The following is a 26,683-nucleotide window of genomic DNA, read 5'->3' on the forward strand; positions in this document are numbered from 1 at the left end:
GCAGAGTGATAGCCAACATATGGTGCTGCCTGAAGTCCCTGTTTCCTCAGAATTTCATTGATAGCAAAAAGCATTCGAGCTGGAATTAGCCAAGTGTTGTTTGTAGTGGAGTATGTTTTACTTCATTTTGACCACTTCAAACAAGTGTTTTCCTTTGGCTTTCTCCAGTTCTTGGTGACATTTCAAGATTTCAGTCAACCAAGAATTGGCGCAAGAAGTACTTTGGGGCTGGAGAGGGAGCAGATTTGGAGCCTATCAAGAGAAAGAAGCACATTTCTGCTTCCTACTGTGTCATCCTCCCAGCTCAGCTTCCCTCCTGTCCTGTGAAAAAAGAAAGGAAGCATGTCTGGGAGTCCTCAGAGAGCTCCTGGCTGTGTCCAGAAGCCTGAAGCTGGCAGGCAGAGCGCTCTCTTGGAAGTGGTGGGTCCCTGACAGCAGGCATCCCTTCAGGAAGGAAAAGACAGGGAAAACACAAATAACCAAAATAACACAGCGATCCCAAGTGTAAAACGGAGCACCAGCCTCCTTCTTCTTTGATGGGATAGGCCAAGGCAGGATGTGGAGGGAAGCAGAGGGTGCCTGGTGTTTGGCCAGCAGATGGAACTACGGCAGAAGGACGGGAGTTCTAGAACAAGGCCCTCACAAAAAGGCCACTGCAGAGGCTGTGTGTTCCATCCAACTATTTTGTACAATTAAAAAAATTATTTCTGCTATAAACCTCACCCTGTGCTTGTGGTGGCACAGAGGGGTTAAAGTGATCAGGACTTCCAGGTCACCCAGCAGCTCTCCCTCCATGTTGCCAGGTAGCTGCTGTGTCCACAGAAGGCTCTTGTGGCTTTTTCTGAAATGGAAGTGTGACAACCCCTGCAGCTTTCTCTATTTTTTCCCCAAATACTCCATCTCCTAAATCTCTTATTCTTAGTGGTGGAAGTTTTTTTCTGCAGCTGCTTGAGTAGAGTTGCAGAGGGCAGAGCTGTCCCACAGCTGGTCACCTCCCTACCCAGCAGAGGAGTCCCAGCAGAGCCAGAAAGCAAGCAGGTGTTTCCCAAGCAGGGATTTCATTTTGGGTGTTGATATCAGGAGGTTTAGTTAAATCTTTGCCTCTACTATAAATTCATTAGTATAGGTGTAAAAAGCTAAGAACCAAAATCCATTTTTGAGTTTTCAATTTGTCTTGATTTTCAGAGCTCCTTATCTTGTATTGACTTAGGTATCTAATGACCCAATTCATCAAGTAGTTTAAGCATGTCGCTAATTTTAATCAAGTGCGTAATCCCACATTTAGTTAGGCACACATGTAAGTATCTTTCTAAATGAAAAATGGGTATAAAGCCTAATTTAAGACAAATCCCTGCTTGAATGTATTGCCATTGTTCTTCCTGAGGAAAATGAAGTATTTTTGTAGGGAGATGTTTCCAGAGCAGATCTTCAGTGTGGAGCAGAAATGTGCAGGTGAGCTCTTCCCCCCGTGGGCCGCCTGTGAGGCGCGGCAGCGGCGTGTCCCGAGCTCCGCCTCGTGTGCTGACCCTCGCCTCCCTGACATCCATCCCCCTCGCCTAACAATGACAAATGGAGTTATAATATTGGTTGTTGAACCATAAGCTGTAGATAAATGTGCTTCTGAGAACCACCATTAAGTCCCTAAATGGATTATATATATTTGGTTTAGAAACCTAATATTTAATATTAGTGTACTCTCCAGCGGTTGGCTTTATTTCTCTTGATAATCTATTCCCACTCCATTTCCTTTTAGATTTCTAACCTCATTAAACCTTTCATATCACAGTTATTTTCTGTTCTAAACAAAATTAAAGACACACCATCCCCAGGTTTTAAGAGTCTAATTTTACTCCCGAACTGGAGGAAACACAGAGATAAACATTCTTTTCAGTGATGAATTTTAAAACCGCTTTACGAGTCAGCTGAAATTGCTAACCATATTGAGGATTGTAAAAGTCTGTGAAAGGCAGCATAATAAATGATGCTTGAAATGGCATTTGTTGTATGGGAGTTCAGATGCTTACATGCTATCTTCCCCTTCTTGGTTTTGTATAAAATGTGAGGCTGTATCTCACGTCATACAGTACCTTAAGAATTTATAACATTTTGCTTCTGGTCTGATTGTCTGCAAGGAATCTCTGTTACCAGCAGGGGTTCCTTAAATTCACATGGCCAGGAGAAAGCTGTATCTGTGTAATACTCTGCTCCCAGTGTGCACATTAAACTGGTTTTTCTTGATCGAGGACACATTTCTTCCTTATCATCAGGCACTTTGGCACATTGCTTGTTCTGATATATATAAGTATTGCACTCTGCCTTACTAGACACATTAAAATTGTGTTTGACCATTCTTCTTGTTATACAATGCCCTGGCCCCTACAGTGGCTGCTGTAAGAAAAAATGCAATATATGTGCTGTTGGAAAGAAATCTGCAGGCTGGAGGAAGCTCTAAAACATATCCTTTATTTGCTTAAATCCATTTCTTTTTCCCTTGTTTTCCTGTAAGGTGTATAGTACCTCTGTTAATTATCACATTGCATTAATGGCATTAAATGAGGGTTATACACTTCATAACCTGCCTGCTCCTTCTCTCTCCACTTCCACCAGAGTCCTATGGCTGAATGATGACATCCCACCAATGTGCAACATTCCCATCATAGCTGATGGGGATCTCACAAGCACAGGATCACAGGGAAGTCTCTGTTGCAGGCCTGTTGTCTGTGGTGCTACAGCAGCTCACATAGTTCTGCTACTTGTAATTCCAGTGCCAAGACCTGTAGTCTGAACTAGTAATTAGCACTTTGCATCTTTAAAAAAACTTGTCTTCCCTTTGCCTTGTGGCAGGGCATATACTGATATTTTCCATCTCTGTTGTGCGGGCAGGGAAGGTTGAGGCAGGGGCAGGGTACCCAGGATATTATGCTGTGCATCAATAGCCAGAATTACCACCAGCAGCTCCTGGCTCCCTGTCCTTTGCTCATCTGTTAGTCATAAGGTGGGAGCTAACATTTTAGGGATTTAAAATCAGAGACAGGGGGCTCTGCAATTTGCAGAAGCTCTCAACATGCCACAGGAGCAGGCCTGGTGACAATAGGCATTTGTTTGACATTGAAAAAATGATAGTGAAAATTGGCTGAGCAGTTTCTGATCACTGAAGTCCCTGCTGATAGCTTTGTGCTACTCTTGTTCGAGTTCACTGTAAGAAACAGCATGGTGCTAATCGCTGAGAAGTTCTGGGAGAAGCCTGGTCAGCAGGGTGCTTATATGAAGAGTGATGTGATGAAATGACAAGGAAATAGGTCTTTACCCTGACCCTTTTCCTCTGCCTTCCAATTGCATGGAGCAGTTAACGATCACCAGAAACTTTCCTGGCAAACTGACCCACAGGTTTACATTTGTTTCCAAGGGTTCAGCATCATTGTCTTCTAATAGGATGCTCTCACCTGGGATTTGGTCGTGGCTGTGTATAAGGTTCCTACATTTATGTTCTCCTCCTGTTTTCTTCCACCATACATAGCATCATCCAGATGAGGACAATGCCCTTGAGTGCACTGTGATGCAAGAGGATGCGTTATTACCACAAGGGCATTTTGAGCCAGTTTCCACCAGGATTATTACACCTTGTGAATTCATTAGGCTCCTGCTTACCTGTTCTTGGAGCATGTGACAGTGTTATCATCCTTCTTTCACAGGGCAGGAGCAGGCAGCTGGGCTGCTCAGTTTTAAGCTCTAATGGCTGCTTATTTAATACGATTTTATTTTCACCCACCCATAGCAATCATCACCTTAAAAATCACCTCCAGTATTTCCATTCTGTTCTCCACTGCTGAACAAATCAATGCCCCTCTGACAGTCAGAGGCTGTGTGAGTGTGCGGGAATCCTGAGGAATCAATCGCACCCAGGTGCATCAGAGAGGATTAGAGGTTTTCCCCAGGGAGAAGCGGCTGGCAATAGAGGCCCCCTGTTCTCATGACTCAGCAGCTCCACTCCAATTTCCCATTTCAAATACAGAACAGCAAGCTCTAAATCTTCCATGCCTGAGTGCAGAGTGGAGAGCCCAATACAAAGTTACATTTCCGTTTGCACTGACAGATGGAAAACCATAATAACGTCCCTTTCTCCATGAGGAGCGATGGGTTCCCACAAGGCAGGAGAGATTCCGAGTGCCGCTGCAGAGGCTCAGGCAGTGCCAGGAGCTGGATGCTCATGTGGGAATCCAACGGATGTTGCGTGGTGTCTCGCCCTAGGTGGGATAGTTGCCATCTGTTCTACAGTGATGCTGTCTCAGACTGTTTGCAAATCTTCTCCAGTACCCCAAAAATGCTGGAGGTTGCAGAAAGCAGGGGGAGTGAAAGCCTTCAAGGGTTGGGATAGATTTCAGGAGGAGATCAGGGTGAGAAGGCATGTTTCTACTCCACTGCAGAAGTGGAGACAAAGGATTTTAGATGTGGGCTTGGTACATCTCACCAATATTATTTTTACTCTTAGGGGTTAATATGGGGCATCTGAATCCACTATCACTCAGCAGGCATCAGGATGAAAGAGACAGATCCTTATGACCATAAAATAGTGATAATCCAATGCCATAATGTTAATGAGCCTCAGGTTTCCAGGCTTGCCATATGCAACCCCCCGTTGGCTTTAGCAGACACTACCATATGCGTCAGATGTCCAGAATCAGGGTTTTTTTTTTCCATTTCCCATGTTGGAAGAGATTCCTTTCTGCAGAAAAAAAATCTGCAAGTTTGCCTGTAGGTCAAAATAAAAAGGTTTTTCATCAAAGGAACAAGTTTCCTTCCCGTTTTGCTCACTGGTGCTTTCAGAAGCTCTTCTCATTTACGTCTGTCGTGCCAAGTCAACTCTTGGTGTTCCTGTGCAAGAGACACTCAGCCTGCCTCGGACTGACTCTGCGAGTTGGGAGCAGATGTTGGCTCCGTGACAGGTCTGTGTCAGCAACGTGTTTTGATAAGAACAGACTATTCCCAGCTGGTTTCTGTAGAGTTTTTCTCTTTTTCTGTTTTCCTTCTCTCTTGCTTTGAGCCCTTCATCAGCCTCAGAGCACGCATTCTGAAAAGATGTGCCCAGCTCTTTTCTTGATGTTGTTTTTTATTTTCTACACATTTTGAGGCCCTTTTTAAAATATTATCCTACACATGGTTGGGAATCTCCCAAATTCAGCTTTTCCTTTGCTGACTAATTTCCATGGAAGAAAACTCTGCATTTCTTTCAATCAAGCAAGAATATGGAGACATGCAGTCCCCGTTTAATGTGGCTCTGCCACCAGAAACCAAATAAAACCCCAGATTTAACACAGTTAGCTACATCCTTTCTGGGAACTCTTGGTGCTGAGCTTTGGTATCACTAATCTGGGCAGGCTGTGGGAGATGGGCACAGCTGAGCCCAGGGAGTGTCAGTGGTGGAGAATCACGTCCAAATGGGAATGCGTTCCCTGCCTGCAGCCCAGCAGTGCTGTCAGCCAAACCATGGGTTTCTGTCGATGTGTTACTGGCCTCCAAATAAAGACTTGAAGAGGAGGAAGCTTGTGATGTCTCTCTAGATTAAATGTGGGAACCGAAGTTCACCCACCATGCTTCTTATCTTCGATCAGATTCAGTGTTAGATTAGTGTCAGAAGACTGAAGACTGTTGGGATAATTTTTTATTCCACCTCCACCTTCATGCATCTGCTTACCTGGTTAATTGTGGTTGGAAAATCCTGCCATCCCTTATTTTAAATATATATGACATTTCTGTTGCCCTGACAGGGCAGGAGCTCTTGGCTGAGCCCACGCTCTTAGAGGATCCTTCAGAAAGACATCCATTTGCAGAGCCAGTAGCCAATTTCCAGGCTCATTATTGAAGCAGTGTGTGAACAAGTTCCTTGTCCTCTTTATGCTGTGAATCTATAAAACCAGAGGGAAAGTAGAACCTCTTGGAGCTCCAGACAATTCACATGCTATGTATTCTCTTGGGTGCCAGTGGAACTGCACGAGCCACACTGGCCCAAGTAAATAACTCTCCTTTTTTGGCAGGAGTCTGTAAGACCTGGTTGTTCATTCAACTGCTTTCTCCTGGAGTCTCAAACTCCCTGCAGCAGTTTCTAGGTGAACAGCAGGCTTGGGGACTGTGTTGAAATGGGAGACCTCTGTTTCCCTTTTAACCAGGACTTCAACCCTGCAAAACAATCAGCTCTTCCCTTTCCATTGAGAGGCAGCAGTATCTAATCAGGTTTCACTCCTTTGTTGTATCTATTGATCCTCGGCACTGTAAGATGCAAATTGCCATGCCTGACAGGATTCAGGGTGTTTTATCATCAATGGAGAGTAATTATCCTTGGCTGCACCAATATTGGATTGTTAAGCCCCAGGATAATGCACAAGGTAAAGACATTTAGAAGGCAGTCCACCTTGGGGATTTGTGTAAATGTGATGGATAGAGTGAGAGCAGGATAGCTGAATTACAGCCCCAGGGACTGACAGCTGCATGGGGCTGTAGCCTTGATAATCCTTACAGAGAAGCTGGTGCTGCAGTTGGTATTGAGACACAAAGTGTCTCTAAATCTGTAAGTTTCCCTTTCTGTTTAATCCTTGTAATGTGTATGTGCTGAAGAAGAAAACTTATGCAAGATTTTGAATTGATTCTATGCTCTTGTGAGAATGGTCAAACAACTACTTCTGTTCATTTATTTATTTGACCATATTTCAGGCTTTTCAATTGAGCATATTTTAGAGGCAAAAGGGTGTTCAGGTGCTTATTTCTTTGTCTGTGGATTCCAGTTCAACACTAAAAGCAGAATTACAATTTAATAAGTAGGAGATGCTTTTATTTTTTTGGAAAATATCTGGTTAACCATTGCAATATTCTGGAGCATAAAGTAGTTAAGCTGTCTTAGCTGTGGGGAGAAAATGTATGTCAACAGAGATGCCATGTTAGCTGACTAATCCTTGGCTGATAGCAGCAAACCTGAAAGTAGTCTCAGGGAAGAAAATCTCTTTTTCCAGAGTTATCCATATGAGCTGAGTCTTATACCTGTCACTTTTTCTTTTTTTTTTTTTTTTTCCCTAAACAGACCATTTCTGTAGCTGTGAAATAAATAAGAACAGAGATATAAAGAGGAAAAGGAGTTTTGGTGCCTAGAAACTGCTAAGATGAATGTTGAGAGTAGTTCCCAAAGACCTTCAGGCTTCAGGTGCAACACTAAACTTGCAAGCTGCGAGTTCTGTTAACATTTTTTAATGTTTTTAGTGGCAGTTTTTTTTGTCAAGCAACTCCTTGTGTTTGACCAAGGCCATGACTAAGATCAGCCAACTTGCTTGGCATGCAAAGCATGCTTTATTCTTGTTAAAGCTGCTAAGGATACTGCAGAGCAAATGCCAGAAACTTAAGCAAATAGTCCATGTTTTACCAGAACTGGGCCAGATTTTGCAGCTCTTTGCAGCCCTGTGCTGTCAGCCCGTGCCCTGTGCTGCCACAGAGGCGCTGGGGTTACTGTGCTCCAGTGGGATTTTTCTGACATCCTTCACAAGTGCCCCTGGCTGCTTCATTTCACACATTATCATCAAAGTGTGCAACAAGCTCCTCACAGTGCTCCAGACCTTCAGACAAGTGAGAGAGGGGGTTTGCTCCACAGTCAATTCTGACTGCAGTTTGGAAATAGGAGAAAATGGAGAAAGATTAAGAAAATTGTCTCACATACCTATGCCATTTGTCATGGTTTTAAAGGGGAACAAGTCGCACAGATGTTTTGATTGCCAAGTCAGAAATGCACTGCTCAGGAGGATGGAGTCCAGGGAAGTCATGCTGGGGGACAGAACAGCCCCCCAAGCTAGGAGGGTGTTCTGTGAAGGAAGAAAAATGATGCAGTAGAAGCTGATGCTGGTTGGGCTTCTCCCCCTGCCCTTGGCTGCCCAGAGCTTTTGGGATGCCCTCCAGGGAATGCTGCTGGGGGAAAGCAGCTCCTGCAGCCTCCGGCCCCATCTGCCCTGCGCTGCTGAGCTGTGCTGGCCTCGGCCACATCCCTGCAGGTGATCCCGGTGCCGGCTGTGAGCGCAGGAGCCCCCAGCCGCTCGGGCAGATGCTGCGGGCGAGCAGCCCGGAGCCTCAGATCCGTAATTGGCTCCCTGCAGCGCTGCAGGCAGCTCCCACCTCGCCCTGTGTTTTCCTGGGAAGCTGCAGCACCACTCTTCCCAGCTGCCCTGGCAGCCCACAGCAGCCTGGGCGTGGGACAGCCGTGCCTTGAACCCCCCGAGTGTGCTGGACACGCACAGCCTCGAGCAGAAACACTGAAATCCACATTTCAACGTGTCCCTGCTGCTTTTCTGCCTGTGCTCCTCCCCTGCTGCATGGGAGCACCGGGGCTTCTGCAGGCTGTCAAATCTGTGGCCAATTTCTGGAAATGTCAGTGTATGTAGGGCAGTATCTTTGGGGAATTTTGTTGCGTGCTCCCTCTTCCCCACAATTCCTCCTTTTTTTTCCCCAGAAGCATCTCAAAGCTGTGCAGTTCTGCAATTGAAATGTGCCACGGCTCATAGAATTCCTTGGGATGCAGAGAACGGGTTTGTGGCCAGCTGACAGGGCTAACCAATGTACTCATGGGGGAGACCCACAAGCAGAGCCATACTGTAGCTTTTAAAGATGAGCTGGTGCTAAAATTCCAAACATCCGAATCCTGGAGTTTGGGGAACTCAAGATCTAGACCCCCATTTTGTAGCAGGGCCTGAATCTGACTTAGACCAAGCCAGAAATTGTGTGAGCTGAGAGGTTTGGCCCTCAGAAGGGGGAAGATGCTGGTGCAGAACCAGAGCTGAGACCTTTTCTGCTCCATGGCATCGTGCCACAGCACAAAGCCTGCAGAATCCTGTAGTCAGTACAGATATTTTAGGTGAAGTATATGTGAGTGGAGGATCAATACCATATGGCATGCATGTTAAAATAAAAACATGCGTACACTCAGGGCTGGATTTGCTGTATTCCACACGAAAGTAGGGTTTTTTATTGGGAAAATGGTTAGATTTGATGGCGGTATGTAATTAGTAGTTTGCCAGCAATAATTACAGGGCTGTGCTCCAGAATAAATTATGTAGCATTCCTGTGCATATAATATGGTATACCACAAAATAGGAGTTGGAAAATTGCAACATTGCTGGATCATCATATATCTGACATGTTGAAGGGTTTTTTTTTTTTTTTTGCTCTGATAGTTTATGAAAAATAGTAAGTATGGTGCACTGTGAACCAAAAGGCTTGCTTTGTTAAATTAACCACAATTGCAACCACAAATTATGGCTTCACAAACTATAGATTTAAGACTGGCTTTTCATAAATAGAGCTTCTTTGTGTTACAACAAAACATACATGAAAGAATGGAGCTGTACAGTGATGCCAAAGTAGCACTTTCAAAATCATCAGCCCATTCAAGCCTTTGGAATACAATCATAATATTTGTTTAAAGTTTAATATTCAGAAAGGAAATTCATAGAAACTCCATAAGCTTAACACAGTTCTAGTGTAATTTCAGTGTGCTGTAATGAAATAATAGCAAGATAGCAACCTTGAAAGATAGGTTTGTATTTATTTGAAAGTTTGTGTACATTTGAAAGTTTCGCTTACACAAGTGAATAATTTGACACTAAGTGACTGAGCAAAGTTTCCACAAAATGAAACAGGATAGAAAAATCCTTCTGTGTTTTTTACACATAACATGTCCATATATACAAAGGACCCAAATCTTCCCAAGTAGAGGGAGTTATGCCAGTTTCTACCAAAGGTAAGTGTGCCCAAAAAAAGAGTTTCCTCCAATACAGGCTGATAGCTGTAGATTTCTCCAAGTTTTAAAATATCCTACAGATTATTGGCATGCTCATCCCAATTTTGAAAGGCATACTTTTGGCAGCAGCCAACTGAGGAGGGCCATGTGTTAACATCCTGGTTTAGCAATATGTATTCCCACATGCTAAGCTCTCGTACAAATGTAGTTTTTATTGCTGTTGACTTCAAACAAAGATGCTTTGACATCTAAAGTTGTATATGTTACAGATGCGATGCCTAACCATACTCATGCTGTATATTTTAGGATGAGCTGGCTGTGCTCCCAATTATCCAATGGAGTATAAACACTCCTAGGATACAGGGCCCCATACGGAGAGTCGCTTCCCTGTGTTGTGCTGTGTTGTACTGCACTGGAACATCTTGCCGTGTCTGACGTTTTGTACTCCAGCTCATTTGCACATTGTTGCTTAACACAATGTATAAATAACATAAAGGAGCAGGCAACATCTCTTGTAGTCTGCCTTGGAATGTGGAACAAGCATTGTCAAGGATAGTTTGAGTTCGCTCCCAAATCCACAGGGTAGCAGGCTCTCCCTTACTTTCCCATTCCACAGTCTCTCATCCTCACACTAACAGTGAGAAGGAGGATAATAATCCAGTTTGGAAGCATTTCTAAGGAAAAAAAATAGTGTTATTTATTGGCCAAAATCTTTATTCTAAGCAGTTTAAAGCTTGCCATTTTGAAATGGTGGTTGGTGGTTGGCTGTTCCTTTGCAGCAATAGGTTGGCTTTCTGGAAAAAAATCCTTTAAAAGTTGAGTAAATAATTATTCTCCTTCCATCACTATCCTCAGCAGGAAACCAGAGTTCTGCTTTATTTCTGCACCCGTCTTTACAAGTTACCTGAGGCCAGGAAAGGCTGGCTGGAGCTATCTTCTTCTGTCCTTGTGAAAGCTCCAGGTTTTGTCCTAGCTGCCATAACAGCTGTGTTGGGTCTCCAACGCAGTTAAACGACGACTCATCCACTACCTGTTTTGTTTAGACTCTCCCAGCAGCAGAAATCCTGACACTCCTTTCATTTGCATCCAGGAGGTAGCTGAGCCAGCACTTTTGAGGTGTGGAAGCACCCCCAATCTCTCAGGAGCATCCCTTTGGGGATGGTTTGCCAGGAGGGAGGTCTGTGAGGGCTGACAGATCCATGGGGAGATGGGGAACCCCCAGGGCTGCACCACGCTTGGCAAGAGTCCAAAAAAATACAAGTCTCACCCGTCTCCTTGTGGTTTTGTTCTTCAAAGGTAACTGGATTTGCACATAAGGTTTTCACTCCTGTGGCTGGCAGTGTGCGTACAGGAGTTCTTGTAATAATAATTAGCTGTAAATATTTTGCATCTAATTCTAAAAGGTTACTTCAAAGAAACATTCTGTCTTACGGCTCAGGATCTTTTCTGATGTCGAAATACACATTCATGAGTGAAGCACTGCAATTACAAGGATGTTTAGAGAATCACAAAGGTATTTATTCTTGTCCTGGCTAGTTTATAGTAGCAAAAATTGCAAGTGGAAAGGCTAAGAAAATGTATTCTAAAAACAAACGTGTAATTGTTTTGTTGAGAGTTAGAGTCAACAGTGTTTATTCATGAGGCTTAGCTGCCCCAGGCGAGAGCAATCAGACTGGAGGTACCACCTCCTGTATCCTTGTTCTCTTTAATTGGAGCCATAGCCTTGGATGCCCCGAGGCAAAGGGCCGTCTCTAAATGTATTCTGTTCGGTTTATGAACATTTGAAAGTGCAGTGGAAAAAAACATTCTTTTGTTTAGACAGTTCCTGACTTCCCCTCCCTTTTCTCTTCAGCAAGTGAAAATTGTATGTCAAAATTAAGCTCTTGAGCAGCTATAGATTTTGCATGTAATGTGATCCTCCAATGGCTAAATAGTTTTGCAGTGTTGTTGGGCCTGGGAGCAGAGCTGTGCGTCACCAGCAGGCTCTGGGATGGATGGAGAGCTGCATTCCTGCTCCGGAGCTGTCTGCACAGCCCTGGCACTCCTCAGCCCCACCGCACTCCCTCGCCCTGCACACACCAGCCTTGAGGCAAATCAGAGCGTATTTTAACAGTTGCACTGCAAATTCCTGTGTAACTTCACTTCTGCTTTAGGCCCTGTGAGGGTACCTAGCACAGCCCCAGCCTGGGAGCAGGTTCAATATCAGATTCAATAAAACTCCTCTCCGGCTGCCTCCCAGCAGAAGCCCAGGTGGGGACACACGATGCAGGCGGTGGCGGCAGCATCTGTTATTGAATCTCACCCGGAGTTTATCCAAGCTCTTCCTGAGTGTTTTTCTACTCTCTCTACTGTATAATCCTGATTTCCTCATGATATCTTTATGCAACACAATAGTTAAGTGCTCTCTCTGTCTGTTGTCAGCACTGCCAGTATCAAACTGCTAGAAGCTTTTAGCTCCAAAATACGAAGTGTGCTCTGTCTCACGGTGAGAGTCTTCTGTGCTCTCTTCAAGCATCAGTCTGGTCTGATGGATCCTGTCTCGAGGGAGAGCTCTCCACTTGAGACAGATATGCTGGTGGAGTGGATGGCCGTGATCCTGCAGCCTTGAGTCAGGCCTGAGTGAAAACAATAGCCCCAGCCTATCTCATCTCATCTCATCTCATCTCATCTCATCTCATCTCATCTCATCTCATCTCATCTCATCTCTGAGAACAATCACGCTGGCCCCACACCCTGGCGTCCCAGCACCTTCAAGCGATCAGCACCAGCTCAGTGTGGTCTGCTCGTGCTGTGTGTAAGGTGTTGGTGGTCAGATAGCATCTTGAAAAGACGAGAAAACAAGAATACACTCCATCTCAGCTTGGCTTTCACATTGCCCCAGCCCAATGCCTGGCCGTGGTGCTCTGAGAGTTCAAGCAAGTAACACCCGATGTTGTCATCGTGGTTTGCACACATTCAAGGGCTGAACCGAGAACACAAAATGAGCACAAAATTGCAGCCTGTGTGCACTTAGCCACCAATCCCTGCCTTTCTGGAAGGGTGTTAAGTGGTTTCCCCTGCCATTGATGCTACTTCAGGTTAATTCTGTGCTGCTTCAAACCATCTTTGTCCCCATTGTGTTCTACTGCAGTCAGAAGTAGACAAGAAGGGAAAGGGACGGTGTGGCAGGTGACTGATGGGATGAGTCCTTGGTTCCAGAAGACTTGTCTTTCACTGGTGGTGACTCACTGCCAGTTCCTCTGTAGGTCCATGCAAACAGAGGTTTGGAGCTCTTCAGAACCCTTTCAAGGGAATGGCCTTTCATTTCCCACATTTTAAAACAATGTTACTGAGTGGTTTACCAGGTATCCCAGATTTTCTAGGCTATCACTCCAGTCCTATCTTCACTGCAGCAAATAATGAGGCTTAAATAGCAACCTGTTTATTTAGTTATTTCATACAACTTGCAAGGCTGAAGTCCTGTCCCTGAATGGTATCAATTCTAGTAAGAAGTATGTCATAGCCCTGGAGACTTTATCTAAATAATCACAGCTTTCTGGAGTGCCGTTTTCAGATTTGAGTTATTAGATTTAAACTTCTGGTCTTCTTAGCAAAACACCTTCCCTTCCATCCCGTTTCCTTGCCCCTGATCCAAGGTTGAACTGTCTAGAGGCTGGCATAATATTTGCTGCATATTTGCCTTGACAAATGGCTAATTCCCATTCGGATCCATGGGGGTTTGCTGTGCACCAGGGACAGCAGGCTCCTTGGCTTCCTTGCCGAGAATATTTGTTTAAATGCAGCAAGTCCTTTCTCCACTGTTGTCTTTGCAGAATGTGGAGGGGTGAGCCTTTTGATGTTTGTATTTACAGTGTTTTCACATCTGGATGTGATTTGTGACACAGGCTCTCCTCCTTTTTCTATCCCTGTGTCTTCCTGTAAAATACATTTTGAACATACAAGCTCATGTGGCTTTAATGTGTGGTAGTCGGCCAATGCATTTAGCAGGCCTGTAGTAGGCCAATAAAGAGGTACCTTGGGTCATGCTGTGTGCTCTTGTAAATTTATCCCGAATTAACCCTGATTGGCATCCAGCTCCCCTGCTGTAAAGATACAGATGTGCATGCTCTCCAACATCTGCTGCTTCGTGAGGAGCTGTGCCATAAATCCACAACCCCCTGTGACCTGCAGTCTGGGCTGAGGGTTTGGAGATGCTCATGCTCCTGTGCTCCCAGATCAGGGTGGGTACCTGCAGGGGGCAGGTGGCAGCTCTCCTGACACAAGGACAGCTCCATCCTTGCGTTTTCACATGAAAATCCTGTTGGTGTTGCAAGAGCGTGTTCTTCTCCCTGAGCAACACCAAGGTACAGCCTCCAGTGTAGATCCTTCTTGTGGCTCCCTGTTTCACGCAAGTGGTTTGAATATCCTCGTCCAACAGGTTTCTTTGGGGCTCGTATTAATTCAGCTTCATCTTTTAAAATGCAAACTTGGGCATGGCAGAGCAGACTCCTTCTGCTGCCTTTACTTGCAGAGGAAAGCTGGGGAATGAGATCAGTCAGAGCAGCCAGAGCGTCGCTGCAGTCCTGCAGCCAGCCAGGATGCAAAGGGAAAAATAAACCCATCAATTTCTAAATGTCAGCTGAGATCCCCTGGAAATTATTTATTGCATCTGCTGTCGTATTTAATGATTTAACAATATACTAATAATCATAATATATTAACTTTGTGTAGTGATATACCAATCAATATAAAATAATGAACACATCTAATGGATTTAATAGTATACAGATGTTTACCGCCTTTCTCCCTGAGGATTTTCAGATAATTTTTGCAGGCCAGCTGAAAACCAAGCTCGGGCAGTTCCTTCCCACTACCCCAGAGACAGTCACAGTTCTGGGGCCATTTGGGGACACCCCAAAATCCTGCTGAGCGAGGGCCAGCAGTGCAGAGCGGGGTGTTGGGGTGCAGAACAGGCTGTTGGGGCACAGGCTGAGTGCACAGGGGCCGTGCTGAAGGCACATGGGTGTGACACCCCATCCCACACAGGGAGAGGAGGGCAGGGGCTGCCCCGTCCCCATGAAGCACATTTGCTGCAGCAGGTGTAAGCAGGCATGTCAGGCAGCGGGGATTGTCGGCCCTGTGGCCATTGATTAACCATTTATTAAAGCACCTATGAATCACAGCAATTGTAATTATATTTTAAATATACTTACTAACAACTGTTTTGCAATGGGGAAGGTTAATCACGATTAAACATTTCCTTTGCTTTTCTCTTCTCCCTCTGCTTGGATCTAAATCCCCTGGGGGTCCAAATGCATATCAGGGACACAGGAGGCTGCAACATGGAAAATAGAGGGAAAGGAGCCCAACCTCAGCCCATCCACGGACTGGTGGGGGGGAGGGAGCGTGTGCACACACACACCAGGGATGCACACGCCCAGGCGTTCAGAGAGCACTGGCACACTTCATCCACCCTTCGACCGTGTGCACACAGGCACTGTGCACGCAGAAACCTCACACACCGTGCACACACCTGGACAGCGGCTGTGTGCACGCACACGTGCACACACACGTGCTGTGCACACAGACATGGCACACACTGCACTGAACCACAGAGCACGCACACACACGGACTGTGCACACACAGACTGTGCACACACAGACATGGACTGTGCACACACAGACTGTGCACACATGGACACAGACAGACTGTGCACACACAGACATGGACTGTGCACACACAGACACAGACTGTGCAGACACAGACACGGACTGTGCACACATGGACTGTGCACACACAGACTGACTGTGAACACACAGACAGACTGTGAACACATGGACACGGACTGTGCACACATGGACACGGACTGTGCACACACAGACAGACTGTGCACACACAGACATGGACTGTGCACACACGGACACAGACTGTGCAGACACAGACACGGACTGTGCACACATGGACTGTGCACACACAGACTGACTGTGAACACACAGACAGACTGTGAACACATGGACACGGACTGTGCACACACGGACTGTGCACACACGGACTGTGCACACAGACAGACTGTGCACACATGGACACGGACTGTGCACACACAGACAGACTGTGCACACACAGACTGACTGTGAACACACAGACAGACTGTGAACACATGGACACAGACTGTGCACACACAGACACAGACACGGACTGTGCACACACGGACTGTGCACACACAGACAGACTGTGCACACATGGACACGGACTGTGCACACATGGACACGGACTGTGCACACACAGACAGACTGTGCACACACGGACTGTGCACACACGGACACGGACTGTGCACACGCGGACTGTGCACACGCACACACAGACTGTGCACACACGGACTGTGCACACACACACGGACTGTGCACACGCGGACTGTGCACACACACACACGGACTGTGCACACGCGGACTGTGCACACACACACACGGACTGTGCACACACAGACAGACTGTGCACACGCGGACTGTGCACACATGGACTGTGCACACGCAGACTGTGCACACACACACACGGACTGTGCACACGCGGACTGTGCACACACGGACTGTGCACACACACACACAGACTGCACACACGGACTGTGCACACGCGGACTGTGCACACACACACACACACGGACTGTGCACACGCGGACTGTGCACACACACACACACACGGACTGTGCACACACGGACTGTGCACACACACACACACACACGGACTGTGCACACGCGGACTGTGCACACACACACACGGACTGTGCACACACAGACAGACTGTGCACACGCGGACTGTGCACACATGGACTGTGCACACGCGGACTGTGCACACACACACACGGACTGTGCACACGCGGACTGTGCACGCGGCCAGTGCGCGCGCACAGACCGCGTGCCCGGCTCACGCGCACCTGCCGCGCGGACACACCCCGTGCCTGGCTGCGGGCCGCGTGTCCGCGCGGCCCTGCGCACCTGTGCGCGCGCGCGCGCGCCGACAGTCACGGGGCACGGAGCGGGCGCTGCCGCGCGCGCGCGCGCGCGGTCGCTGGCAGTCACGCGCTCGCGCTGAACTCGGGCTCACTCTCGCGCGCGCGCCCGCTGCCCCGACGGCGGGTCCCGCGCGCCCCCGCGGCGGGGCGGGGCCGGGGCGCGCGCGCGGGCGCGGCGCGGGGCCGCGCGTCTCGCGGCCGGATTGGCCCCGCGGCGCGGGCGGGCGGGCGCGGGGCGGGGCGCGGCGGCCGCGGCCGCGCGGAGCAGTCGCGCCGCGGAGCGCCCGGGGAGCGGCACCGCCGCCGCGGAGCGGAGCGGGCTCGGCGCGGTGCCTCCCCGTCCGTGCTTGGGAATAATGGCTACCGAGGCGTGAACCGCGAAAAGAAAGAAAGAAAAGAAAGAAAAGAAAGAAACCCGCCGCCGGGGGAAGCCCCTGGATGGGGCCGGGCTGGCGCTGCCTGCGGAGCTGAGCGTTCCCCTGCTCCCCTCCTCGGATGCCGGCCGGAGCCGCCGCTTGGGTCGCTTTTTTTTTTTTTTAATTTTTTTTCTGTCTTTTTGCCTTTTTTTTTGGTGCGTCTGTGGGCTTTTCATCCCTTCGTGTGTTTTTGGCCCCGCGGGTGATGGACCCGTAGCGCCGTCTACGCAGCAGCTCCGGGGCTGAGCGGGCGCAGGGGCGCAAACTTTGAGCCCTAGGTTCGACCGGGGGGAGAGAAAAAAAAAAAAAAAAAAAAAGAGGAAAAAAATAAAAAGAAGAGAAAAAAGCGAGGAGACGCTGTGCCTGCAGCCCCAGGAAGAGCGGAGGGAAGGAGCGAGCGGCGGAGGACCGCGGCGGGAGGAGGAGGCGGGGGCCGGCGGGACCCCCGGGGCACCTCCGGGCCGGGAGCCGCGTTGTGCTGCTGCCGGGGGGCCCCGAGCGGCTCCGCTCCGCGCCGCGCCCGCCCGGCCGCGCCCGGAGGATCATCCCGCGGGGGCCCGGCGGGCCGGCGGGGCTCGCCATGGTCTGCGCGCCGCGCGGTGAGTAGCGGCGGGCGGGTGGGAGCCCTCCGGGCCGGGGACTCCCCCCCACCCCCGGGGACTTCTGGTGCCCTCCCCGAGCCCCGTTCCTCGGCGGGGGAAGTGTTTTCCAGCCGGGGAGCTGGCGGCTTTGCGGTCAGCCGAGGGGAGGAAATCGCCGTGCTTCCCGCCGGTGTGGTGGTGGCTCCGTGCGTGCGGTCTCTGTGTGTTTCTCTTTTTCTTCTTTCCCTCTTGCGCCGTTTTCGGTGCAGCCGGAGAGGATGGTTCGGTTTTCCCGGCCGCGCTGCCGGCCCCCGCCAGCCCCGGTGGCTTCCTCGGGGTGGTTCGCGCCGCGTTCTCCCGAGCGGGGGTCGGGATGCGGAGGGGCTGGAGCCGCTCGTTGCCCGTTCCCGGAGGCGAACCGAGGAGCTCTCCGAGCAGAATTATGGAGGTTTTTTTGCGGGTGAAAACTGGGTGTGTTTAAATAAAACAGAAGACAAGAAAGAGGCGTAGCAGCGCGGAGCTGCTTGGATGCGATGCGCTCCCGAGCTGCCTTTTATTTTTTTTTTTTTTTTTACCCCATTTCGCACATTCCTCCAGTGCGACCGCATCCCCCTTCCCACCCTCGCGGGAGCGGGGAGAGTGAATAATAAATATTGAACGTCTGCCTTCTCTGGGCGGCAGCGGCAGCTCCCGAGCCGGGGGGCAGCGCGGGTGACCCGGCGGACACGGCTGCTCCCACCCGCGGGTGGCCGTGCCGGCCCCGCAGCGCGGCTCCCCGGGCGTCTCGGTGGTCTCTTTCAGCGGAATATCGCGACTTGGCTCTGTCGGGTGTTGCTGGCTGGCGCTGGAGCCGGCTGCCGGATGAGGCCGGTGTTGGTCTGGGATTTCTGGCTGTTCAAAACGGTAACAAACTCAAAAATCCGTGCCCGGCGGTTTAACCCCTTCGGTGCGGCCACAGCCCTTCTACTCGCAAGGAATAGCAAGTCTGAAAATGGTCGTCGTGGATTTTTTTTTTCTCCCCCCACCCCGTGTGTCTTTTGGCCAGAGAAATCACCGCCGCTCCCGAGCCGGGCAGGTTGTGCGGGCCAGGCTGGATCGCGGGGTGCGGGGCTGCCGGGCTCTGCTCCCCTCCCCGCGCCTGCTGCGGGGCCCCTCTGCTTAGCCTGAATGAAAAATTTAATCCAATTAAGAAATTAAACCTTGTATGTTTAAAGTGACAAATTTGAGAAGGGGAGGGGGAGGCGAAATAAGATTTCCAGGTCACTGGTTAACTAAAGATGGTTTGGAGAAAGAGCTCGGGAATAAGGTGAGGGCAGAGGGAAGGAAAGAAGGACCTTTTTAAATGGCAAAGGCTTGTTTTTCTCTCTGGAATTTAAACTGGTTTTTAGGCTTGTAAAATCTTCTTGAAGTTGCAAATTTATCTCAGGAGGCTGCTTGCCAGCTAATCTTCTCAAGGCATGTCCTGATTTTTTGTAACGTTACAGTATCTGAGGTCCTTTTAACCTAATTTTGTAACAAAGATAATTTCTTGTTATGTAAGTTACTGTTCTGAATGATTGCTTTGGGTCTTGGAGAGCGTCCTTAACTGGTCTCCCCTGTGCCGCAGAAAGTGGAATTATTTACTTCGTTATCAATTCTTGAAAGAAAGCCTTGCTCAACTGGAAAAGGCTGCCAAGGTATTACAGGAAAACAGAGTCTTACCATTCTTCTTTCTAGAGAGTTAAATCTTTGGTCATCCCTGATCAGAGTTTACTTCAGAGGTTTATGTTTATGTATAAATCCGATTTTCCCCACATACAGACTTACAAGGGTGAGCTGCTTGAATTATACACACGGCATTAACTTCCCACAAGTGGCAGGCTCCTAATGCTCTCTTCAAGAATTTTCTTCTTTGCTGACAGCAGTTCCCTAAAAGTGCCCTGTGCTAAAGCCAAAAGGCACCAGCTTGAGATGCCTGATTTTCTTTCCAGGGGAGATTAATGCTATAAGACAAGGCAGGCAGTATTTTATTTAGCTGGATACCAAGTTTTCACTAGTATACAGTGGGTTTTTTTAACATTTTATTTTGTTTGGACGGTGGGCTATTCTGAGTGAAACCTTAAGCCTTGTTTATCTGAGAGGGGCAGTCTGTTCTCATAAACAAACGAAGGAGTAAAATATATCCCAGTGTTATTCTATCGGGACACGCAGTCATCTGCTGGACCCTGTGGCCTGGGCTGGCTAAATCAAACAGCAGTGTCACACATAGCTCTGGTATTTTGAAGTTTAAAAAGGGATTGGGGTATGTCTGCAGTTCCAGTGATAAACTACAGATATTTCGCAGTAGTTGATACCTATTTTCCTCTGATTTTCAGGAATGTGCCATCTTGAAGTGTTAACTTTGAACAAGGGGTATAAATACTAGTGTTTGCTGTTATTGCTTTTTACAGTAAAAGCTGGTAGGATGTTTGGTGGTGATATGTTGACAGAAGTGGCTGCATTCTTCAGCTGGCTGGTCTGTGCTGTATGGTACTTTTGGAGAGCACAGATGTGTATGTCATTTTCTGCCTGAAATATTTTCTTTCTTTCTTTCTTTCTTTTTTTTTCTTTCTTTTTTATTCTTTGACTCCCTGCATCCTTATGTTGAATGACCCACAATATCTAGGGATTGTGGTGTCTGGATACACAGGAATATGAAACAGTCTTTTTAAATCCATTCAAATAAATTTATTTGTATCATCAGGTTAGGAAATGTAAGATGGTTAATTTTAATGACTTTATGAATTTGCAAGATCTGAGGTCAGGCAGGTATAAGAATGTGTTACACCTTGTTTAATAGCATGTTTGAGGAAAGACTGGCATCACACATCACAAATGGAAATTTTAGGATCTCCTGAAAGTTTTTTTTTTTTTATCCTTCTGAATAAAAATGGAAATTCTAAACTAGGTAAAGAAACATATGGTTTTACCAGAAATTATTTCCTAGACTGATCAATTACTAGGAGATGTAATGAGAAATTTACTCCTTAGGGGGAGGAAGGAGGGATTGCCATTACATAATATCCCTTGGGAGAATTTCTGTATCGCATAATGAGGTTGATGATGGAGCATTTGGGGAAAATGCCTATGGATAGGAATTTGTTCTTCAGATTTCCATCAGGAAAACATATTACTGGGAAACAGGCTTGTTAGAAGTAGTACTGATATGTTAGGAGGTGGGTGCTTTGCCTCCATACACATTTCTTTTGTTCTCATAACTACTGTGTAAGAGATTAGGTAACTGTAAGATTGAACCATCACAGAATGAGAGATGCCAGTGAATGATTTCCTCATTTACTTAACACCAAGGGTAAACCATTAAGGGCTTATGTTCTGTTCTAGGCTTTGCTAAATTATTTCTGTTTGTCTATTGAAAATAGGTCCTGAGGAGAAGTAAATCGCTAGCCTTGATGAGGGAAACTCGAATTGCCTTACCTTCATGCTTGTGAAAATGAAATATGTGGAAACATATATAGGTGATGTGTGGATTCAGCAAAACTTGGTAGCTGGACACATATTTTCAGAGTCTTTGTGATATCCTAAAGATCACCTAGGAGTTGTCTTTCAGATGGAGAAGCAAGCACTTGTTAAGAGTTACTTAAATAGAGTCTTACTCTTTTAGTAGCAGTTGCCTTAAGGAGGTAAATAATCCATTTCCACACACCTGCCCTTCAGCACTGTTGATGCTCAGAGTCCAGGGAGGCTCCAGGAACCACAGCCTGGCCCAGAGGTGTTAAAACCAACAGAGGAAAAGGTGAACAACCTTAGCACCTCTGTCACTGCTGGGGAATTTGCCTAATTTGAGCTGCTCATTTAAAACCTCGAGTGCTGGTGATTTTAGCAGTGTTTCTGATGGCTCGGCCAGCTTCTGTCCCTGGAGTTGCAAATGCGTTCCAGCTTGTCGGGCTGTGGGGGCGCAGTGACCCCTGACGGTGCCGGGGGTCGGTCCCAGGTGGGCGCAGCCCGGGCGGGGTTTGGGGCTTCAGGTGCGGGGCCGGGCGCGCTCGGAGCGCGGCGTGCGCCACCGTGTGGCTGCGGGCGCGCACTGCGCCCAGGTGCGCCCCCAGCACCGCCCCGGCCGGGGGGCTGCGCCAGCCCGGGGCAGTGTCACTTGTGTCACTTACCTGTCCTCAGCCGCGAGATCCTGCCCCAGCTCGGAGCAGTGTCACTTGTGTCACTTACCTGTCCTCGGCCGCGAGATCCTGCCCCAGCCCGGGGCAGTGTCACTTGTGTCACTTACCTGTCCTCAGCCGTGAGATCCTGCCCCAGCCCGGGGCAGTGTCACTTGTGTCACTTACCTGTCCTCAGCCGTGAGATCCTGCCCCAGCTCGGGGCAGTGTCACTTGTGTCACTTACCTGTCCTCGGCCGCGAGATCCTGCCCCAGCCCGGGGCAGTGTCACTTGTGTCACTTACCCGTCCTCAGCCGTGAGATCCTGGTCCATGGCAGCACAAACCACAGTGCTGGCCTCTCGCTGCTGACGGGTGTCTTACTGTCCAGATTTGTGTCAGGGCTTGGTTTTCCAAAAGTTAGGAACATGGGGCTGGATTTAAGCACTGAGAGTTCACATAAAGGAATTACTGATGTTTCTGCACCGTTGCCATCAAGGAAATGGAAGATAAGCATGATTGATACTGGTGTCAGGACTTGATTGCAAGCGGTGATTTTCCTTGCTGCCTGTCCTGTTAGAGCTTCACAGACGGGGACCCCTGCATTAACCATCTCAGAGGCACAGGTAGTGACAGCATCTCTCAAGGTAGATAATGTAATTTTGAGGACAACCTGTGATTGATTGTTCTTGGAAGCTTCAACGAGAATGGTGCTGTTGGCATGGACATAGAAAAATAGGTTCTTGAAAACACCCATTTGTACCTTATGTGGGTGCATGGGAAGGGTTAAAGATAAATGTGTGATCTTGATTACTATAAAAATAAACCTTCTTTTCTGGTGGGTGGTAAGAAGAGAGCTGGAGTTTACCCAAAGCCAGCATTTCAAGGTGGCTGTTTGTGTTGTTACCAAAGATAATTCTAGCTTGCTTACAAAACGAGTTTTCTTTAAAAATGCTTTTATTTTTTGCAAGTACTCAGTCTAGCTTTTGTTCTTGTGGAAAAGGTGTTACAGTTAAATTGTTGTGGAAGGTAGCTGCAAGGTTTTTAATATTGAGTTGAAGCAGTCTGGGTACATTGTTTGCCATAATGTTTCTGTGGGGGGTAAAAAACATCTGTACATGGATGCTGTTCCTGCAGTAACTGCTATTCCAGAGGAGAATCAGGGACAATAACGGATATAAATCTTAGGGTTTTTTTTCCTGGAGGAATCAACAATAAAAAGTGTTTAGGCTATTAAGATACCTGCAAGAATATCCTCACTCCAGAGCTGTCGGTTATAAAGTTATAGTGCATTCCGCCTTCAAAATGGTTGGAAATCCGTCATAAATATCTCTTTCCCACATCCCCTCTATCTCCCTGGATGATTGGCTTTCTAGCAAAGCCTTCCGTAGAGGGTGTACTGTAATCCTTTTACGTTACTCCTTCAGTGCAGATTACGCAGCGAGAAATAATTAGGAGATTAATTTTCACCTGTCACTGCCAATAATAGATAACCTTGATACAGTGACAGGGCGAGGAATTTGGGGGGAGCGGAAAAGCGTTTAACCCTGTAGTGATTGCTGCAGGGACCAGGCAGAAAATGGTTGCCAGAGCATGACCTCCCTGCTCGCTGTCACGGCAAGGCAGAGGCGTGTGAGGCTCCCGCGGACGCTTTGCCTTTATCCGCGAGCGTGCGCTGCGAAATTCGCTCTGTGCCGCAATGGTGCCGCGCGCGCCTCGTGCTAATCAGCCCGGAGCAGCCGTCGGAGACCTTTGTAGCTTAGTCTTTTAATTCAAATGCAGTTCTGTTGCTTTTCATGATTTCAATTCCCAATCTGACTGGTATTCCTAGGCTGCGAGGGAAAGGAGCAAACTAATGAAGATGGCTTCATTAGGCAGAGCGTGGTTTAGCCCTTGCTTCTCTCCAATAAATGCAGCTGAAAAAACATCCCAGAAGTAACTGGGGTTTTGGTCTTCAGAGAAAGCAGAGCTGAGGTGTTTCTGCTCCCTTTCAAAATTAATTACTAGCTCTCATCAGGTGAGCTTAAAAATGCAGCCTGTGCTCTAAGGCACTGAAGGTAAATGGGAAGGGGAAAAAAAAAAAGCTGCTCTCCCCCCCCACACACACAGTCTTCTTTTTTATTTTTTCTCTTTTGTGCTTAAGTTTACAATCTGTTGAAAATGTAATGGGAAACCAGCCTACAGAAAATGCCATTATTCATATCGTCGTGAGCTCATTTATTTTATCTGCAATAGTAATGATAAGACAGACTGCTTGGCAATGCTGATAAGCTGAGAAATATCTTAGAGCTATTTGTAAAAGTTAAAGCAGATCTTGGTACTGAGAGATAGGGAAACTGATGAGCCTTTGGGCAATCTGCAGAACTGAAAGCTAATAAAGATTTTAATAGGAAGGCCTCATTAGGATTAGGGAGATCTATTATCTGCGATTTATACAACACAAACAGTGGGGCAACTTCAATTTTTGCTTCTTTGTTCATTAAATACTATTGCTGAATGTGAAGCCTTTTAACTTGGATCTGGATCTCTTCCTCTTCAAGGAGCCATCACCAGTTGATGGTTGAGCAAAGATAAAAGGGGCAGCTGATGTGGGAATGTGTTTGGCACACAGGGGCAATGCTAGCAGGCCCTCATAGTTGGGGACCAGTCACTTGTTGGAGGTATAGAAATGCAGCTGTTTGTAGGTGCCTGGGTGGTAGAGTTCTCCTTACTGTCTTTTTTTTTTTTTTTTTCTGTTGTGAACAATATTTATAAACTTCTGGCCCTGAACAGCATCTTTAGAAAGAAATAAGCACATTGCTGTTGTGCTGGTTCTCTGGATGGTGATGCTGAAATACTGCTGTTGATAGCCTGGCCACCAGCTCAGCCTGGTGGAGTGGCTCCTTCATTAATTGTGATCACCTCGTGGATCTGTTCTAGTAGAGGAGCTGTCTCCAGTGCCATTGCTGTGGTAGGAGTGTGTGCCATGGGTGACCTGATCCAATGGTTTGGTAGTTGCACACAGGACTGATTGTAGCACCAGGTGCATTCTTAGACATCTGATGTAGAAAACCTCACTTTGAGAGGTTGTGCAGACACCTCATGGGCTCAATTGCTTTACTCCTCATATGTAACACAGTGTGTAAGGTGCATGTAAGCTGCTGAAAGAACATTAGTTTACCTGGGTTTACAGATGTATTTAATTTTTTTTTTCAAGGACCATCCAGGCATTTTTTGTGGTTGAACTGAATTGTAAAGCAGGAGCAGAAGCTGTGCTGGGAAATTCTTTGGTTTGCATTTGAGGTCCAAACCATGTTGTAACCTGATTCTGCTCACCTGCAGGTGAAACCATTTTTACCACAGGTGATGAGATCTAACTGAACCTCTAATGCAGATGAAGGGCTTTGTTAGTTGATATCCATGCTGGATGTGAGAGGCCACGTGTGACCACACTTGTGTTTGGGAGTGGTCTGTTTTCTTCTCTGTGTGGAGCACACATGTGTACAAGAGTCTTAGCTTCTCCCCATTTTCACGGCACACACCAGCTCCCTGCTGAGTCAGATAACCCCAGTGGTACCTACAGTAACATTGTGTCCATGGAAAAGTAATATTTGGAAAGGATATTCTTGTATCTTCAGCTGCCTTTAATATGATGTAGCAGCCAAAACCCAAAGAGAACCACAGCACCACCAGCCACAGAGAAGTCTATTCCAGACTGTAGATTGAGTTCTGCTGGTTCAAACCAGTGCTTTCGTAGGACCTACAGAGGACAGTGCAATGATAGATTTAACTCCAAGTATTCCATCCTCCATGTGCTTAAGGAACTCAGAGCAGCTGGAGCTGTAATCCCCTCCCCTGTGCCCTCAGCAGTGTGGAGACAGATGGGCAGGGCTGGGAGCACCTCCTGCCCAGGACTAAAATAGGTTTCTCCCAGTGGGTCGGTGTCAGTCTGTTGTACCTTGTCTGTAACCACTCACAGGTTCTGTCAGCCAACCAGCGTGGCCTCCGAAGGCAGTAGCGCTGTTTGCACCTAACGTGTTGCTCCAGCAGAGCTGCCATTTGAGACGTTTCTAATATTTATGTTTGATATGAATGAAACTTTTTGTTTTGTCTGTAGACCGCAACGGAACTGGAGCTGACTCGTATCAGGAGTGCCTTGATAACAAGCAAGGTATGAGATCAAGTCTCTCCAACATGGGCACTTGGGACTGATTTAGCTTGATTTCTTGCAGCTGAATTGGTTGCTGTCTCTGTCTCTCTCACTCTGTCTCCCTTTTCCCCCCCCCCTTTTTTTTTTCCCCCCACTGTCTCCAAGCCAATTCACTGTTAACAGTTCCATGTCAGCTAACCTGTTAGCTCAGGGTCTCATTGCACATTTGTGATCAGTCTTCTTGTTTCTAGCACCCCAAACCCTCAGCTGTTAATGGAGGAAGTGAGAGGATTGTAAAACAGAAGTAGCATGTGCAGTTGCTTGTAGCTGTCTTCTTCCTCGAGGTTTAGTTGCACAGCCAGGCAGAAAAATATTAAAGTTGAGCTAAGGGAAGGCACGTGCTAGGCTGGCTTACCTTAACACCAGACATCCTGTTATAATTTGTGTGCTGACATGCTGCCTCAGACTTGTCCAGCCTGCTGTCTTCTGCCATGCTAAACTTGGTAATAGCTGGAAACATCTCTTGTGATTTACAAGAGAGTGATGACGGTGAAGGAGGAATCTATTATCCTTTTGCTCTAAACCTGAAAACAAGAGTCACATCAGTAAAAATGAAAATTGTAAAGAGTACCTCGGAAACAGGACTTCAATGGCAAAATCATGGATATTGGATTTAGGA

At 47.4% G+C, this 26,683-nt stretch overlaps 1 protein-coding gene across 6 annotated transcripts in view; it reads left to right on the forward strand.

Moving 5' to 3' along the window:
• The window catches only part of FBRSL1 (fibrosin like 1), a 501,855-nt gene that overhangs the window by 382,193 nt on the left and 92,979 nt on the right, over positions 1 to 26,683 (forward strand). For 4 of the 6 annotated variants that reach the window (XM_053959334.1, XM_053959335.1, XM_053959336.1 and 1 more), the window contains exon 6: positions 25,972 to 26,025. The exons of the other annotated variants lie outside the window; for them this stretch is intronic. In XM_053959334.1, coding sequence (XP_053815309.1) covers positions 25,972 to 26,025 — 54 coding nt within the window. The remainder of the gene's footprint in view (positions 1 to 25,971; positions 26,026 to 26,683) is intronic. 6 annotated transcript variants of the gene reach the window in all.

The sequence above is a fragment of the Vidua chalybeata genome, chromosome 18 (assembly GCF_026979565.1).
Source record: "Vidua chalybeata isolate OUT-0048 chromosome 18, bVidCha1 merged haplotype, whole genome shotgun sequence".
Lineage (NCBI taxonomy): Eukaryota > Metazoa > Chordata > Aves > Passeriformes > Viduidae > Vidua > Vidua chalybeata.